Source organism: Dermacentor silvarum, chromosome 3 (assembly GCF_013339745.2).
Source record: "Dermacentor silvarum isolate Dsil-2018 chromosome 3, BIME_Dsil_1.4, whole genome shotgun sequence".
Lineage (NCBI taxonomy): Eukaryota > Metazoa > Arthropoda > Arachnida > Ixodida > Ixodidae > Dermacentor > Dermacentor silvarum.
Genome location: NC_051156.1, coordinates 170,709,101 through 170,728,596, shown reverse-complemented (window position 1 = coordinate 170,728,596; position 19,496 = coordinate 170,709,101). Strand labels below are relative to the sequence as shown.

At 44.1% G+C, this 19,496-nt stretch overlaps 1 protein-coding gene across 1 annotated transcript in view; it reads right to left on the bottom strand.

Moving 5' to 3' along the window:
• Nucleotides 1-160: 160 nt before the first annotated feature.
• LOC119446084 (protein HIRA-like) overlaps nucleotides 161-19,496 on the bottom strand; it is a 48,136-nt gene continuing 28,800 nt past the window's right edge. The window contains 8 exon segments of the mRNA XM_049663880.1: nucleotides 161-6,355; nucleotides 11,607-11,692; nucleotides 13,357-13,520; nucleotides 14,355-14,596; nucleotides 14,598-14,817; nucleotides 18,172-18,335; nucleotides 19,102-19,116; nucleotides 19,255-19,377. Coding sequence (XP_049519837.1) covers nucleotides 6,221-6,355; nucleotides 11,607-11,692; nucleotides 13,357-13,520; nucleotides 14,355-14,596; nucleotides 14,598-14,817; nucleotides 18,172-18,335; nucleotides 19,102-19,116; nucleotides 19,255-19,377 — 1,149 coding nt within the window. The 3' untranslated portion in view covers nucleotides 161-6,220.

Below are 19,496 nucleotides of genomic sequence, written 5' to 3'. Positions count from 1 at the left end.
AACATGCAACTGTTGCCACAAGAGTACGGGCTCCAACTTGACTTGTACAGAATAATGCTTTGAAGATCATGCTCTGCTGCATGCCCATGATGACAAAACCTCTGAGAAATGGTCATTTCCCCCTGCTAATGCTTATACCAGATGACAGCGGCAAGGTTACTAGATGTTTCATACAAATTTATTCTTTTTACAGTGGGAACAGTGATGGTTGTACATGAAAAAGAGGGTGGTCGGCAGCGAACATAAAACACTATATTACCCAAAACGCGAAATATACATAGCAAAAGGGAAAATATCAAAACGAAATATGTACCAACACAACAAAACAGGAGGAAACACTCATGCTGGTGAATATGACCACTATAAATACAGATGATGCATCCAAGGGTGAAAAAAAAAATAGAATGACTTAAAAAAGTTTTTTTTTCTCTATTTACAAAATGACACAGGCAGTCGCTGAGCTGAGTTGCTTCATGCACATATACAATTACTTGGCCAAAACATTACACTCCAGTGGTTGTTGCGATTTACACTCCCCTGCCACTATTGAACTTATGCAAGGCAACTTCCATTGCACAGCAATACCACTGCCTCTGCACAATAAGCATTGCATTGCTTTGTCCTCACTTGCAAAAATGTTATTGATGTCCTGCCATGCTAATCACATCAATCAGCAATTGTTTGGGTGGCTCAATATGCAGAACTGATGCTATCAACATTCCATTAATTTTAACTTGTTCAGAACTAAAATTATGATATTTAAAGGCTACATGTGATACTTTCTTTTTTGCTGAGAAATACCTAAAACCTACCAGTGCCACAGTGGACGTACTAGCAGTACAATGTGGAAGCAAGGTGATACCCTTGTGATGGAGATAGTTCAATCATCTCATTAAGTGTAGTGGACTTCATTACACACGTGACACCCAATTACAATGAAGCACAATTCAAACATTTTGTTGCAAAATATCTTTCAAGCAACTTCATGTACAGTCCTCAAGTGCCCAGTATTTTTAACCATCCTCCAAGGCAACCTGCCAATATGGCAGAAGTATTAGTCAAGCTTTGTACATTAAGCCTGACACTCGAGCATCCACTCCTGTAAACGTCCCAGGCAGGAAAGCAACACTTCTCCCATAACTTGCAAATGTACCTTCATATCGTGTCTTAAATTTGCAGCAATGAACGGTCCGACGTGCATTGCTAATTGATGAACACCTAAGAAGTACATCAATTTGAACTGTGTACACATGGTATACCTGTGTGCGTGCATATAAGATGCACTGCATGCCATCTGCTTCTAAGCTCTTGCATTTCACATGAATGCCAGGCAGCTAGTTACTATGTCTCAACAATCCTACCATGCGTGCTCTACTTACAATGCACAAAAGTCAACGAACTACCTTTTAGCAGAGTGTAGCTTACAGTATGCAGGTATTTCACGACGCTAATGCAACTGATGATCCTATGAAGCCCTGCATGTTGCTGCTTACGCTGCCAATGAGCCTTCACAACTTTTTTTTTTTAAAGTGAATGTGAATATGGCTAAACATTGCAGCCTTTGGCTTGGTAGACCATCTACGAAGACGAAGATTTACACTAGTTTCATATTCTTTTTGCATTTAATATTTCGGCCCAGCTCGAATAACATCCTTTTGAAGACAATGCTCTCAAATTTGAAAATTTGTTGCAGAAAAAGTGAATAACAACATAGCCGAGTACACTCCACATACAATTTAGGCAGAATTCACCGTGAAATAAAACGCTGCCATCTACACACAGCTCTGCTTTTCTCCAATATTTTTGCCACGAGGACATTATGGCAGGTGCATAGCTCTTTCACAAACTGCTCTCAACTGCAAACTGTCAGGATTATACATACATCCTATAAATACAGAAAACAGAGCCGAGGTGACAGGCAGCCACACGTTGCTTTGCTTATGGATGTTCCACTGCCTAAAAAGTTTTACAGACCAGAAAAGTCATTAAAAAAACTGTTGTCCTGTGTTTATTAAAAGTTTTTAATAAATTGTGAATAAAGATTTGATTGATTCAGTAAGAAAGATTTCCCAATGGCACTGGTCCAGTCTGACTTTGCAGGGCATCATGTGGTAGCGCTTCACATAAATCTTCAAGCTGCGCCTGTACCACACATGGAGTGTTTTAGCCAGCACACATACATTTCAGCATTGCCCTTAAGTTGTAATATCAGGGCACAGCCATGACAGCACAGCTGGGGACAACTCATTACACTGAGCTCAACCAAAGTGCATGGACCTTACAGTCCCAACATAATGAACACGGATATAACAATTTGATGCATATAACGAATTACCGAATACAACAAAGTAAATATACAAATTGTCTTCAAAATTAGCAGGCACTGAATACATGATCACTAAGGCATTTTCATGTCGAATGTGACTTCAATTACAGCACACTTCAACCATATGACATTCTGTGGCTGCATATCCTTACCTGCTGGCACAGTTTGCAAAAATGCATAATTCATAATACTAAACACTTTTCACCAACGAGAAATGTCGCACAATAAAATGTTCCAGCATGTTCTGGTCTAAACAAAGTGTCGCCTACTGGTACCGACGTTGCAGGTGCTTCCGTTTCTGTCCCAGTATTATGCGAAACCATTAACTCTAGTAAAACTAATAATAGATAAACCTCTGTTTTACACGACAATGCTTATGCTAACTTATACATAGGTCAACTTTTTAATTGATGCAAAGCACCTACTAGGTTAACCCTTTGCGGTCCGAAACTTTTACCCACTTTCCAGCTGTCCCAGTCCGAAACCATTTTGCCAGTTTATAGTGCCACGATGAAAACCCCAAACTGGACGAAAAACTCATAGGATATTTATTTTTTTCTTTTGCATTCTGCAGGCAACTCCTCTACCGATATTTGAGCAGCGTGTGATACCACTCGAAGCATTTTTCTGGGTGCAGGCCAGGGTTGTTACTGCAGGTTTTGCAGAAAAACAGTTTCCCTCCTGCCTCCGTTTGTTTTTCGATCACTACAAACAGCACAGTCTTTGCTATTTCAGCCTGGGAGCTTGTAGACGAAATGGCTCCTCTCATCTAGCATTTCCTCGCACTCCTTCCATACAGACGGGCCCCGATTTTTGGCTCTAGCCCTCACGTCACCCACCGGCTGTTGGAAGAGGTTGCGGCGGTACTGCAGGTGTCGCTGTTCTTTCTCAGCATGATTCTGCAGCTGTGTGAGCCTCAAAATAAAGCTATTGAAAATGGAAACCTCTAGAAGCTTTCCCTAAATGCGCCACCGTCAAACGCACGCGATGAAAAAGTGGTCATGCTTCTCAGCGAGCCGCGCGAACGTGCTGTTCCACGCGCAAGTGACAACGCTCTGGTATCCAGAAGCCGTGCTGAACATTGTGCTGCACCCTAGTGCAAACAGAAGTAAACTTCAACAAACAAAGTTTACTTATCCCTCAAGAGATGGCGCATCAAGTTTATTGCGGGCGAACATGCTGTTCCGCGCGCAAGTAGCGCAAGTGAGAACGCTCTGGTATCCAGAAGCTGTGCTGAACATTGTGCTGCACCCTAGCGCTAAGAGAAGTAAACTTCAACAAAGTTTATTTATCCCTCAAGAGATGGCGCATCGTGTATACAAAGAATGCGCACGAATCGCAGTGAGAAAAGCCGCGAAATTTAACCCCCAAACCCCCTTGTCGGGCGGTGCCCAACAGCGGACCGCTATGGACATGTTGCGTTGTCGGGCCCTGCCCGACACCGGACCGCAAAGGGTTAACACAATTGCTAGTTGTCGGGCCCTGCCCGACACCGGACCGCAAAGGGTTAACACAATTGCTAGTCTCGCCAGACTGCCTTAACGCATGGGCATGCGCATTGTGTTGCAAAGCTTTTTTTTTTTTCTTTCTTTTGCAGACTGCCACCAAAATAAAGCATTTTAACAGTAACATAAACTTATGAAAACCGTAACAAGGGGAAAAAAAGGGGGCATGCCTTCAATAACTTTGCTTATTATTTCTAACCCACTTCCCTCATTTCATTCATCGTATACACCTTCGATTCTCTGGTTTAAAATCTGCCAAAGAATTCCAAATGTATACAGCGCACCTGCATGATTTAATGTAAATAAAATATTTATATTAAAAAAAGCATCCTCGTAACTCTTTTCAACGCTAACTCTTGGTTGTCCTTAGTGCCAAAAAACAGCAAGATCAGCAATAAGCCACAAGAATCGAAATAAAAAATAGTACCGGCATCACAAATTCAATGGTAAATATAGGCATCCGAGGACAAAGTGCTAACATCAACAGGGATAGCACAGCAATGACTCGGCAGGAATGGCAGTCACTATGCATTGCTTCCATTGCTCTGGTGGAAGCTTCTTGTATGGCTGCTTAAGATATAAACCCAGCAGGGAGACATAAACAATGTCTTAGTTGGCGTTGGGAAAGTAGGTGAGTGGGAAGAAATCGACGTCAGGGCTGTGAAATGGCTTGTGCGGCAAGTGTTCGTATGGTATGTACAATAGTAGATAGAGGACCTTTTCTTCAGATTCAAGGGGACACTATAAAACACACTGGTTCAGTAATTCATTAAGACGTAACATGCAAAAACAAAATTAAAAGAAATGCCTGCACTCACGTCATGCAACTGTACTGTGGGCACCAAAAGTGGATGGAACACAGTGCTGCAATCTAACCCTCACATCCACGCACATGCCTCGACTCAACTCCATCCCTTAGGCGTAAAGGGCTGTGCCATCCCTCAACTAATTCTGCTTCAACAATGCTTCCCAGCAATTCCTGTGATAAAAAGTTTGAGATAGTCGCATCACTTCAGCAAGGCTCCTCAGGATCTTTCAAAGAAGAGTTGCTCAAGATAGTCACATCACTTCAGTAATGCTCCTCAGCAACTTGCTTCAGTAAGGCTCCTGAGACTCCTTCAAAGAAGAGTTGCTTGAGATAGCCACTCTGCTTCAGTAGTGCTTCTTGGCAGTTACTTAGGTAAGCAGCTGCTTAAGATTGTCGCATCACTTAAGTAATGCTCCCGAGCAACTTGCTTCAGCAATGCTCCTCAAACTCCTCCAAAGAGTTTGCTCGAGATAGTCGCTCTGCTTCAGTAGTAATCCTTGACTGTTTGGGATAATGAGTTGCTTGAGATAGCCACATCTCTTTGGTAATGCTCCTCAGTAACCCCTTTAGTGAGGAATTGCTTTATGTAATCAGCCGAGTATTAATTTCTAGGTGAGGAGTCAGTTGAATAACACTCCTCTACTGCCAGTGCCTGTTTACGAAAAAATGGTGCAGGAATCGCTGAGGAGTGTTATTGAAGCACAGTCAAGGTGTGGCATTGCCCTCCACTTGACAAAGTTGAGGAGCTGCAAGTAACGCAGTTGTGCAACCTAACAGAAACTGAATCCATGATGTACTCGTGCATAACCACAGCGATGACATGCTCATGCTAGAAATAATGACCGTCTTGGCTTTGGTCGCAGTACCAGGCTCTGACTTTAGCGTGCACAGTATTCAAGACTACATATCTGTTTTGCAAAAGCTCGACACAGTCCTTCTATGCATGTTTATGTCAGTGACGCTGCTGGGAAAGCACACCGATTCTGTTACAGCTGAGTTCCACCATGCCTGCATTCTGAAAGTGCTTATCGCAAAACATAATTTGGATGAACGATGACACTATACAGAAAAATAATAAATCATTTGGATGCTGCGAATATCAGAGAGTGGCAGATCGATACGACGCAGCACTGGTAAAAAAATTAAGACCACAACTTCCCATGCAAACTATGGAAATCACATGAGCAAAGTCCTTGTTCTTCCACACTGGCCTTGGCACACCGGCGATGGCAAGGTGATGTCGTCGCTGCATTCGAATCCTGGCGCAGTTGGCTAAGAAACACCCCAACAGAAGTCGCCGGTGCACCACAATTAAAATAGGCTTCTCAGATAGCACTCCTCACGTGCATTTCAGAAATCACAAAACCATTGTTTCCTCTTCTGTTCACAGCAGCCATAACAAACCGGCAATGATGAGGCAGCTGCACCGAAAGGTTGAAGATTCTGCTAAATGAAAGGCTGCAGGGGCAAACGTCACAGCTCCACTATGAGAGCTCTCCCCGTTCCTGCTAGAGTTTTTCCAGTTTGTGCTATAGGCCTGACAGGTGAGAGTGTAAGATGTCTAGCTCTGCAGGTTGCTGATCAACCATTTGGCAGCAGGCTCTCATTGGCAGCCATGTCTAACTGTTCTTTGAACTCTGTGAAGAGTCGTTGAAGCCGTAAGTTTGAAGCCAGGAAGGGCAACACCTCTTGGAGAAGGCCACGTTTGTCCAAGCCCTGTGAGAAGCAAAGTTCAAGTTACAATTATTAGTACTACAACTCCTCAAGAGACAGTGAAAAGCTACGATAGCATGTAGTCAATGTGATTACCAAATACTGCTGCACACATATTGACGCCTACGAATATAAGGTGAACCTCCCAACCCGCACTCACGAAAGCAAGATGAAAAAGAAGATATTAAAATAAACAAAAAAAAAATTCTGAAATAAGTCCTCACAAATTTACATGCCATGTAGAAGTTGCAGCCCCAGTTGCTAATGCTGTGAAATATACTAGGCTTGTTCACTATGCCACTACTCCCTGTGTCAATGCAGTCACTGCCGTGGATGCCGTCTTCTCGAAAGTTAACCAACTCTTCTCTCTTCAAAATGGAGCCCTTTGAAGATGCTGATTAAACCATGGTGACTGGGAACTTGCACCGAACATTCTTTAACCACAACACCTGAGTGCTGAGCCTGATGCTTCTGACTGGAGTTCTCTAAGACATCAAAGCTTCTCTCCACCATAAGGTTTCCTTCCCACTCCAAAGAATGATACTGCTTTCTGTATGAATGACAATGTGCCTATCAAGGAGTTTTCATTTGTAATGTAACCCCACAGCAATGCAGACCCACTATGCATGCTGCCAGACCCATACCTGCCAACCTACAAACTTTAAAATTAATCAAAATCCTGCAGACAGGGCACCAGAAGTGGGAGGGAGGAATCACATGCATTTTTGAGTCGGAGACCTAGGGAGGGTATGGTCGGAGATCAACAAGCAAAATTTTTTTGCAAACAGAATATATTTTCGTAACACTTGATGGAACATTCGTGAAATTGTAAAACGAGCTTGAATTCATTAACTTAACAAAAAAAAAAATCAGTAGAACTGGCAGGTATGCAGACCTTGCGAGCAGCTGACAGCACGGACAATATGATATAGTGAAATCTCGATACGATTCTGCATAATACGTTTTTTGGAATAATACGTCTTTTTCTTTTCCCGATAATATGATCTGCTTGGATAATACATTGGATAATAAGATTTTTGGATGACACGCTTTATTTTCTGATTCCCGTGAAGATCATATCAATGAGATTAGATTGTATTCCTAGACTTTGGCTAAAAACTTGACTGCAAACCAACTCCAGGTCCAAATTTCAGCCAAAACTTAAACTGCAGCAGAATGTGAAGCCAATTCAACGTGTGACTCAATTATTCAGGATACTAATAAAAAAGAACATGGCACAATAGGTCTATTTAATTGTCCTCCACCACTGTGAACAACTTCACAGCAGGGTACGAGAAGTTCAGGAATTGTGAAGCTCAACTTCAGCATACTTCAGCATTGCAGGCACAATGTGACACTTGAAACTAATGCTGAGGTGCAAACGTTAGGTTTTGTCCGCGTAAAGTGCCCCATCCATGTCAGTTTGAGAGGTCCTGAATGGAAGGTGAGGCATAAACACAACCAACATTGCGTAGACACAGCAGACATCTGTAAGCGAGGTTTTAACGGCACCTATGCCCACATGCTGCTTCGCACTTGAATGTCTGCACCAAGTCGGCAATGTAAGTCGGGACGGTGCAGAAAAATTGGGAACCAGCCCTGCACCATTGCTGCACTGCTTAAATGAATATTAAACAGAGGAGGAGAGCACATACGCCTCAAACAGCCGACGTGACCAACGGAGTCCAGAAGCATCGACAAGTTACGCGAAGGCAACGGTAATGAGAGAGAAACCAGAGTGCGTGCCAATGGATGAGTCACCACCCTCCTCGACGACGCTCCGACGGCCACGATCTAAGACATGAGAATTGACTAGAAGATTCCCAGGCTTTGTTCATGCTACAGGACCACAACTCCGACCAAGTTCCAGAACCACCGTCAAAGGCAATAAAAGCGGTGTGCGGGAATCGGAAAGGGGATCAGACCGCGCTGGTGAAGAGATGTGACGTGAAGACCGACCGTTTGCGGAAGAAGGGGATTCCCCGGCAAACTAGTCGATGAGTTTATTGAGCGTCTACATTTCCGGAAGAAGTTCTTTCTTCGAGATTTCCCTCGAGCTATGTCGAGATCGTCCAGCTCAAGACCAGCACGGGTGAATACGATTGGACACTGTGTGTTCCTGTTCATTCTGTACTTTACGTGTTAGACTCTTAGTGCTTGTCGTTAATTATTTTCCTGTTTTATTAATACCCATCTGAATTGTATTATGATGTGTCTAGCCTAAGTGTGCACATGTGTATGTAAGTGCCTTGTTTGAAGAATATTTTGTTGTGTTTTGACAACTCTGGGCTCTGACTCAGTCTTTGGACCACAACCGGCGTTTGCTGGCGCATCAGAGGGCCCCTTACTAATTGTCCTTGCTTTCGTGGGGTTTTTTTCGGAAGCTGATAAGTCGGCAGTGGAATTTGGCCGGCGTTGTAGAATTGGAAGCATGCTACAAATTTCTGGATAAAAAAATGGCTTCACATTCCGATTTCTACTCTGTTTAGGAGCTCTAATGTCACTTATAAGTTAGTTTTCTACTTTGAACCCATAAATAAAGGTGTGCATATGATTTGGGGACGTTTTAGAATTGGTAAAATATTGCCAAATGAACCAGCAGTGTTTTTGAAGCTTTTCTCTGCATCTCGTTTAATTTGACCTGCCGGATAATCTGACCAATTTCATTGGTCCTGTCACAACCAGCGTGCCTGACCCCTATGGTGACCCCAATAGTGACCCCTTAGCAGCAGTGTCTGTCTCGGTGTCAATATGTGGCCTGCCCTAAGATTTTCAAGCAGTAACTGTAGCTCACAATGTCTCATTACGATATTTACATGATTCTAATGGGCACATTGTCTTTTTTCAGGAAAATTGGTCCGAAAATTGGCCGCACGTTTCAATCAAACACGAAACCAAAATCGCCTTCGCGGTGTCTGTATAACACAGATGTATAGCGGTGAAGCTGACTTTAGGAAACCGGCCACTAATGTGCAATACATACTGGACCCTTGTTCATTTTTCTTGTTAAAAAAGATTTCTGCTTTGTTTAGGAGCTTTAACGTAATTTCTGCGTCAGTTTTAGACTTTGGAGACGCAGAAAGTGGGCATGCATTTGATTTGGGGGCATGTTAGAATAGGGCAAATACTGCTAAATGAATATGCAATGTGTTTTGGCATTATTTCTGTATCTTGCTTAGTTAGACCCTCTGGATAATTCAATGAATCTTGTCGGTTCTGTCAGAGTCGAATTAACAGAAAGTTGACTGTAGCAGAATTGCGGAAAAAGAAAAAGAAAGAAAGTATTATTTCACAATCCTGCAAAGCTTTAATGATTAAGCTAGTTACACTCTGAAACATAAATCTTCTAAAAAAAGAAAAAAAAAACTGTGTACATTCGGAACATCACTCCCGAGTTCAACACACATTCATTCGTCAGACTGAAAAAGTAGCAGGGCACATTCATGATCCTTAGGAAGAGGTACAGATGAGGAATATAGTTGGAGAGATGATAAATGTCAATGACTGAAGTAAAACGCTACCGCATTCACCACTTGTAGCTTGTACTGCTGATGTGTGAAAAGCTGAGTGACTAAGATCAGCTAGTCTCGTATGTCCCCATCAGCTCACAAAAGCCAGTACCTACTCCCACGAACATGTTGTAGAGAACCTGCTTGTGCACAAACAAAATGCACTCAACAGGCTAGGACACCGAGAAAGTGCTTAGTCAACAGGTACTAAGATGCATTCTGGTCATTTCAGCCACTGACATATGTAGCTATTCATTCGTCATTTTCATTCATTTTCTTCTAAAGTAGGCCACTAATTATGCTTACTAAGCTCACAGGTTTTGTCAAGTCAATACAAAAATGCAAAATAACTTCAAGGGGCCTTTTTATCGAAGCCAAGAAATGCATTAAAATTAAAATACACTATTTCAGAAATACTTCACTGCAAAAATTACTTCAATGCGTTCAGCAGATGCGCAGTTATTGGCAATCAAACCTCCTCGTCATGGCGGTTTCACTCCTTCTTCAATGCCTTGTACTGCGAAGGCTATGGTGGAGTGGGCCGTGCCCATAACGCTCCTTCGTCACCGTGGCGTGCAGTTCAAATTTGATTTTGGATGTTCACATAGACGCCACAATTTCCGATTTTGGCACCTACGATGCATCAAACATGGTTGTCCTCATGGAGCCACAGAGCACTCAACCAGCGGACGCTTCGCGACGCGTCGTAGCAACCGCGGTATCTATGCTACTTAGCAGACCGCAGCTACATGCAAATGCAGTGCGTATTCACAGCATTTGCTTTGTGCATGACAGGGCTTGAGAATGCGCTCGCGCTCATATGCTCCAGTCTTGGCCGTGCTACATGGTGCGGACTGGCTTCGTCCTGAACCAGCTTGACTGACGGATAGTATCCACATACAACTTGTGCATTTTGAAGCACTATCAATAGCTCAATATGAAGCTAAGTCTGTCAAGGCTTCTAACCAGCAGCAGCCAGGAGTGAGCGCATGATCGCAAGTGTGTGTGTAGCATGACCTTAAGTTAAGCATGGTTAAAGTAGTTCAGTGTTCAAAACTAGTTGAAATTAGCGAGACCTGACAGCTACGACACCGATAAACAGGCTGGCCAAAGTTTAATGCCTACACAAGCCGTGGCCTAGCTTGAGCAGACAATAGTCGACTTCTTCCAGAAGTACATAATATTGAAATCTGAAAGCAGATTTTCGCTTACTTCAGCCTGTTTATTAAACCGTGTCAAGTATACACAGTAACAGTAAGAAGATGCGCACTGATCCAAACACCCTTCTTGATTGATGTCAGCTACTGGCCAATCACAGCTGCATGTGGGAATCTGTTACATTACGAAATAAAGCAACCCGCAAAGAGAGAGGAGCACGCTTGCGTTGAAAAGAGGGCGTTTGAGAAAAAGTAACGTCATGCTCCGCTTGCGAGCGCAACACGCCACACACGACTGCAAAACGTGGCTGAGATGTTCACAGCAGCGTATGCTATCCGCCAACTGTTTTTTCAGGAACCTTGAGGGGTGGTTCAGGACCCCTTTCATTAAATTGTGGTAAGAATGCATTTCCAATGTAACCATGATATGAAAATGAACATTTGCAGAAGTCACAATGTTTGTATTTTTATAGACATTTGCTTTTCTCTACCATATTTTTCTGCCACCCTGTCACGAGTAACAAGCAGAACTTTTTTCAATCAAGTGCTTCAATAACTTTGACAAGATAGACATTGCTGTATACATACCAGTACAGATGGCTCCCATGACTGTGAGTTGCCACCAATAGGCCCAAGGAATTGGGTGCAGAGATCTTTTAGCCTCCCTTCCAAACCTGGAACAAGGGGTGAATTATCTGAGAAAAACAGTTACATAACATAGCAACTCTGTAATTCAACCTCTCTTCATTACAAGTCTTTATTGGGCTAGTAGTTGGATCAAGGACGTTTAACAGGCACACAAGCAATAAAATGGTAAGAGAATAACATTGTCGCATGTCCTGAACCGTGTGTCTTCATTACCTTGTCCCTGTAAACACTTTTGCGAACAACCTCCCACATTTATAATTAAATCACGCGATACAGATAAAAATGAAGGAGGCTGTACACAGAAAATTGAACATGTGTGCAAACAGAAGCCATATTTGTAATGTGACACAACTGACAGAATGCAGACATGCAGAAAGAACTAACCTCTTTATGTACTGTTAAGCTTCAAGTTTACCTACAATACTTCTTTCTGGGGTTTTAAGTGCCAAAACCAGTTCCGATTATGAGGCACGCTGTACTGGAGGGCTCCGAATTAATTTTGACCACCTGGGGTTCTTTCACGTGCACTACAATGCAAGCATACATGCACACGCAAGTATACAGGAGTGCACCTACGCCAAAGCATAATTGAACACAGGCCACAACTGCAACCATTTTCAGGTGTCATACGCTGGTCCAGTAAGGTTTCATCAACCTAAAAGTCATCTTAACTGAACAGTGCAGTTTAAAACTTGGCGAGCGGGCTGGGGTTAGAGCCACTTGATAAAACACAGCAGTAAGGTCTGCCAAGTGACGTCGGACCCCATTTACATTTTAAGCCTCTGGCAGTGCAAACAACCAGATTAGGTGAAGGCAAAATTGCCATCTGCAAAGGCGTCTGACTTAAAAATGTCCAAATTCATCTTTATTAAAGACGACGTGTTCTGCTTTAGCTAAAATACCAGTTTAAACATACACATTGCGCCGTCCATACTTCATCGTATGCGTGCAGCGGCACAGCTGACCAAAGAACAACGCGCTTCACATGCAGTTTCAGCGTTATTCCTGTCAAAGATGTTTGATGCGGCGACTGGGCACGAGCACATGTTGTGGTTATAGTTTCACTCATACACTCATATTATTGCATGGTTATCATATAGCGCAACATATACAGTCAAACCTTATTATAACAGAGTGGATTACATCAGTAATATTTTCATTATGTTCAATTTCTTTTATAAGCGTATATTTGTTACATGCTAATATTGGCAAGAAACATTTTAGATTTATTTCGTTATATCCGATAATTAATTATATCAATGTTTGTTAAATCAAAGTTCGACTGTTAAGTCTGATTCGAGACAACACTGCACAAAAATTATGCCGGAAAATGATTTTTCGTTGGCTACATTTAAAACCGTGTGCTTTAATGACAAATCTTACCGTGCCTAGTTCAGCCGAAATTGTTTTAGTACATGCCAAACCACGACCTGATTATGAGGCATGCCGTAGTGGGGGACTCTGGGTTAATTTTAACCACCTGGGGTTCTTAATCTATATACACGGGTGTTCTTGCATTTTGCCCCCATTTTGGAAATTGAACTCACGACCTCGAGCTCAGCAGCATGTCATAGCAAGTGAGCAGCGGGTGCTAGTTCCACCGCAGTGGCACAGTGAAGTACTGGCTCCAGCAAATACAGGGTGCTTCCCCCCAATCTTTTTGGTAGAACTGCCATGCCAGAGCGCTCACCCTCGGTGACAAGGTACCGTGCCAATGTGAGTGTCCAGAAGCGGTACTCGGTGGACGATCGCAGAGCCAAAGATGCGGCAATCTGGCCATCCAGGAAGCTCAGTGTGCCAGCCTGCTGCAGCGATGGGCCAGCATGGAACACCGACTTGGCCCGCTGGGGTACCCTGCAAAAGGTCACATGAACGCAAGGTCACTGTAAATTCACAATTATTCACCACTCTAGTTCAGGGCTGCGTAAGACAGCCCTGCAGGCCAGATGTGGCCCCGTGAGCAGATGATAAGCAGCCCGTGGCCAGGTTTAGACCTTTATGGTGTGGTGGTGCTGCAATCGGAGTATTGCCATACGATGAGAAAAACGACAATTTTGTTGCTCACAGAATGCACAACATCAACCATTGGCAGCATCAGGGACAACATTAAAAACAAAAAGAGTGTGATAGCAGAGGATCTCTTTCAAAAGCAGATAAGCGCATGACCACAGCACGTATTCGTCAGGTTACCAATACCTAGACCGTACCTATTGTTGTATTGTCCATAATTTAAACAACATGCACTTTCCCGATACATATGTTTCAATTAAGTAACACAAAACAGACTGCCTTTTCATGAGCAAAGGATTCAACATTTCCCACAAACATGCGGCTTGCATGCCTCCCAGGGAAGTAGGTTTTGGCCCTCATTGGTTTTGAGTTATGCAGCCCGGCTTTAGGTAAATCAAGCAAGTGTCAAAGCTTTTCGACGGTTTGCTATGTTTTCAATGCACATTGAAGCCGTTCAATCCCAAACCCAAACAAGTTGCATTTTTTCATTGCAATGTGTGCAGCGTGTAAAAGAAAAGCAGAGACAAGGCAGGACTAGCATTGAACTCATCTCAACTTGACTTTAGCCTGAGCTAGAACTCACAGTTGAGATCCAGTGCTTGTCCACTCTTGCTTATCTTTTGCCCAGTGCCTTTCCAAACTGTAAGCATGAACCAACCAACGGTGTCCGACACGCACCTGAACATGTTGTGCTGGAGTGATCCCAAGGGCAGTGTTGAGCTCTTGACTCCGTCTGCCATGGCGGGCATGGATGCATGGTGGTCCGAACACTGCGCCACAGCGTCTTCGCTTCCCGTAAGCAGTAGCCACGAGCCCAGGTCCTTGCTGAACAGGTATGACTTGCCCGTCGTGAGCGTCAACAGCGGCAGACCCTCGTCCGTGATGCTGGAAGCCCGGAGCGTGGCTCCCGCCTGTGTCGCGGAACAGGAGGGCCACGGACTCGTCGCGCACCGTGCAGATTCGCCTGCTCAGGTCCCAGACGTGCAGCGAGCCGTGGGTCGTCAGGACAAGCAGGCAACTGCCTTTGCACAGCATGTGGGCCACGGGCCATGACAGCAGCAGCGGTGGCATGAGCTTGGCACCCGTTAAGCACGATAGGGCCGTCAAAGTCCGGTCTTCACACACCACACACACCACGTGACTGCATCGGTGAACCAGAAGTGTGTGTGTCACCGTGAGGTTAAAGGATAAAAACGGTGCGCAAGTGTCACGATTTCTCCTGGAGGCAGCAACTCCTAGTTAGCAATGTCCCGAGAGGAAAATAACATGTCCAGCACTGCTGCTTCTATTTATATACATTTCACCCTTGCACAAAGATACACACAGTGCATACCTGTGTTAACAAAAGCAACAATTGCATAACAAACATGATAAAAATGATGGCACAATGGTTTACACATCCCAGACCTTGGCCAAATCCTTGGGGGGAACAGTGTTTTCCTGTCTGCTGACATGTGCGTTAAGGAAACAAGATGATAAACATAATATAACAGTAGTTAAAATTAAATTATGGGGTTTTACGTGCCAAAACCAGTTCTGATTATGAGGCACGCCGTAGTGGGGGACTCCGGAAATTTGGACCACCTGGGGTTCTTTAACGTGCACCTAAATCTAAGTACACGGGTGTTTTCGCATTTCGCCCCCATCGAAATGCGGCCGCCGTGGCCGGGATTCGATCCCGCGACCTCGTGCTCAGCAGCCCAACACCATAGCCACTGAGCAACCACGGCGGGTAATATAACAGTAGTACTAACTACGATAGGCCCCACAGAAAACAGATAAAACAATCTTAACAGAATATCGCTGTAAAATGACACTCGAACCTTAAGGGGGGACGCGGCTTTCGGTACTAACTTTCTTGTTTCTTGGTGGATGTCAATGAAAATTGGTACATAGAATAAGAATGGCTCTATGATGCTTTCATAAAAATTTCAAAGCGGTACGATGAAAACTTTTTGCTAGACAAATTATTTCTTTCTTGAACCTCGTGGAGGGACTGGAGGATTTACGAAATCAAGTGAAAAGTTCGTTAAATACTGTATGCACAGCCAAATGTATGCAGAAGGAGATAGCGTTCTCGAAATAATTTTTTTTCAACACTAAAATTTGTAGTTTATGTTTTCTCCAGTCCCACTGCAATGAGCACGCTTGCACTGCAAACAAGGAACCCTACTACGAATTCTTAAAACACTAGGATAAAAAAAGAAGAGCGCTATCCCCTAAAGTACAGTTCAGTGAGTCTGACAAAACAAACGCAATCAAAATGTGTAAAGTAGTTACCAAGATATCTGCTCCACGAGCTGAGCAACATGCCACAAAAACTGTACTGAGAAAACAAGGTTCAAAGTTGTCAAAATTTAATAGGCACCAGGGTTATGACTAGTCCTTTGTGTCCTTTGCGATGCGGCATCGCTTGACCATCTGACCTGATGGTCTGATGAGCTTTTGCAGCTTTCTTTTTCCGCATGGTATCTTTTTCGGCTGGGTTCCTGAACAGTTTCGCCAATACGCGCGGACGATGTTCCATCCATGCTTGAGGTGCTCAGCTGCACGTCCGCGTCGTGTTGCATGCCACCGTCATTGTCACTGCTGAAGTCGCCGGAGCAAGCTTTGTTTTAGAGATCGGTGGCTTCGACTTACGAGCACCAAATTGATGCGCAGTCTTGCGTTTCTTCTTGAACGATCGCCGGCCCATGATAACAGACCAGAGCCGTTCTCCAAGCTAAGAAGGGCCGAGCTTGACAACGTTTTTCGTTTCTCTAACAAGCGAGCACCGGTCCGTTATCATGAGTGAGATACGATCTCCAAACCACGCCGCGACGACTTGAAAAGACGCGAAATCGGCTCCTCAGCGCTGTCAGCGCGGCGAGCAGACGACCTTTCCGCCGGTTGCTAAGGGCAACCGCCCGACAGACCAATGCGGAGCCGCGTACAGTCACGTGGCGCGCGCTGCCGATCAGAAACCGCCGCGAGACCTTGAAACTTTTGCTTGCTGTGCGCTTGCTCTTGCCTGGTGCAGCTGGCCGAGGCGCCAGATTTGAAGACGGAGAATCGCGCTATCCATAGAGACCAAGATGGCGGCGCTAGGTTACGCGGTTGCGGAGATATCGGGGCTTGAAAAATGCCGTTTTTTTGCTATTTTCGAGAAACTCCTCGCCACCTTAGCTTCGATAAACATTTTTTACATCATTTTCGCGCGATTTTCCGTGACGAAATTTTGAAATAAAATAGAAAAGAAGTCATACAAACTGAAAATGTGATTTTCAAAAAATCGGTTTTTTGGTCAAATTTCGCGATGCGAAAGCCGCGTCCCCCCTTAATTGGAAGGCCTTGCAGCTTTATGGCACCGAAGGCAATGACAGGTAACCACGTGCAAGTATGTCACTCCTGTGTTCACCCCAAGAAGGCCTGTCATCAATAATCGCCACATCACTTCTCTCCTCTGATGCTGTTAGTATGGAATATCCGAACCTTGGTGTGCCCAACAACAAGGCGACTGTGACTATGTTTCACTTGAAGGCTAAGCAGCATGAGTAACTTGAAGGCACATCCAAATGGGCGATGCTGCAAGGCTGCTGATAGCTGCAACAGCTCAGTACCAGGTGATTAGATTTGCTTATTACTGCTGACCACAGTGATCAGGGCTTGTTGCTTCCACTGAGCCACTTGTGAACTTCTCCATTCACTTGCCTCGGTTTTAAAACTTGTTGATGTTCAAACTTCATTTAATCTAGTATAAATGATAAGGCAGGAAAGCTGGGCAGCTCGCGTGAGCACCTAACTTGAAGCTGATGTATATTTTGGCACTCATGAGTCATTTTGCATGGTCGGTGCTTTGCGTACTATTTACTAGTGCCTATCTCTTCCTTTTTGTATCCCTGTGCTCACACAGTTTTCCTCCAAGCATGAAATAACAAAGCCACCAATTATCCACCTTTGCTCAAGACACATGTCTCAGTTAAACACCCAGAGCAATGGCTCTCTTAGAGTAATGAGAGCCAAAGGTGACAACTGAAAGTAGGGAAAAAAAAGATGTAGGTGCAGGTCTGCACTCGAACACGGCTCCCCTCTTGGTATAGTAACAATACTTCAGAAAGCAAATGTTCTAATTACGCGCAGTTCACCCTCTTATTGACATTGCAAAGCACATGTGCAAGACTGTGGTGCACCCCTTTCACTACAGTGCGGTGCACCAGTCTCAGAGGCCGTGGTTTCAGCATACTGAAGTCATCCCTACTTAGATAAACTTAATTAACTCCCTACGTGCACGATAGTACTATAAAAAAAGGTGAAGTTTATTTTATGGCACTGCATTTACAGAGTCAAAGGCAGCATGGGTCAAGAGTGAACTATGAAAAGCCCATAGCCATCCCCATAGCCATCCCTACCGAGGCAATGAGGGGCAATGGCGGCTGCCAGGAAATACAAGTGACACGACGCACAGTGTGCTTAGGACACCACCCTGTTACCTTTCCTCAAAAGCGTCCTCTCTCACCTGCTAGCCGCAAGAGCTACTCCTCGTCCTGAGACCAGGTGTTCCCAGAACACCACTTCCTCTTCGCTGCATCGCACCTTGCTGACTGTCCGCGATCCAGGCACTGGAATGTCTGTCTGCAGCTGAATGCTCCTCAGCACCTTCGAGTTCTCGAGCTGTGCCACCTAGAAAAAAAAAAAATAGATCTGGGGATTTATATACAGAAAGCACGATCTGATTATGAGGCACGCCATAGTGGGGGACTCCGATTTCATTTTGACCCACTGGGGTTCTTTATTGCCCCCTTAAATCTAACCACACTAGCGTTTTTGCAGTTCGTCCCCATCGAAATGCGGTCGCTGCAGCAGGGACTGAACCCACAACCTCGTGCTCAGGAGCGCAACACCATGGCCACTAGTCTAATGCGGCAGGGTCAGCATGTCACCGGGACCATAAGAGTGAGAAGTCGGAGGCACAGCTCACATGAGAATTGAATTAAGCAATTACAGTATTTGAAACAGATGACTAACTAAGTGCCCTAGAAGACAGTAAATTTACAAAAATTACCATTAAAATGACCTCAAAAGGAATGTCCAAATCAGTCTGTCATATTATAAGTCCATCTTAATAGAATTGGTCCACAAAACAAGATTTATCAGGTGTTTCTTTTTATACGGAACACTTTTTAAAAGAAACTGTCATATCTAGCTCCCACCGTTTTTACAGGTAGTACATGGCTAAGTGGACATTATCAGGAAGAAGAGTTTTGACAATAACTTTGGTAAATTACTAAAACGTGCAAATTTATTTTCAATTACTTTTTTAATACTTCTATATATCGAGACAGTTCATTATATTGAAGTTTAACTATATAATGAAATAACAAAGTAAAGTGTGCATTTTACTGACTTCATTGTATCAAGGTCTATATCCGGAATCAACTGTACTTACCTGCAGCGGAAGCTTCTGCAAATAGAAATATACAGAATGGCTAGCATTTAGACTGACCTGGCATTGTTTGTTCTTTTTCATTTTGCAGGCAAGCATCAACTTGCGCACAAAGCACTGGTTGGCCCACCCATCAATGTTCTCCATGTCACCCACCTTAACTGTGGCTGGCATGCCTTGCTTCAATGCCGGAAACATAGCCTGATGCCGTTGAGGAACGCCGCCTGGCACAGACTGATGGGCGTTGGCGGCTGACTGCCCTGCACTTTCTTTCTGTGCCTGCAAAAATTGCAATCGCATTGCATGGTAAGGAAAAAAAACTGTGCAGGAGCCATGGTCGCTGGCTGTCAATGTAGGTTGTCAACTCTCGCCCTAATAGTGGCACGCAGATATACGCA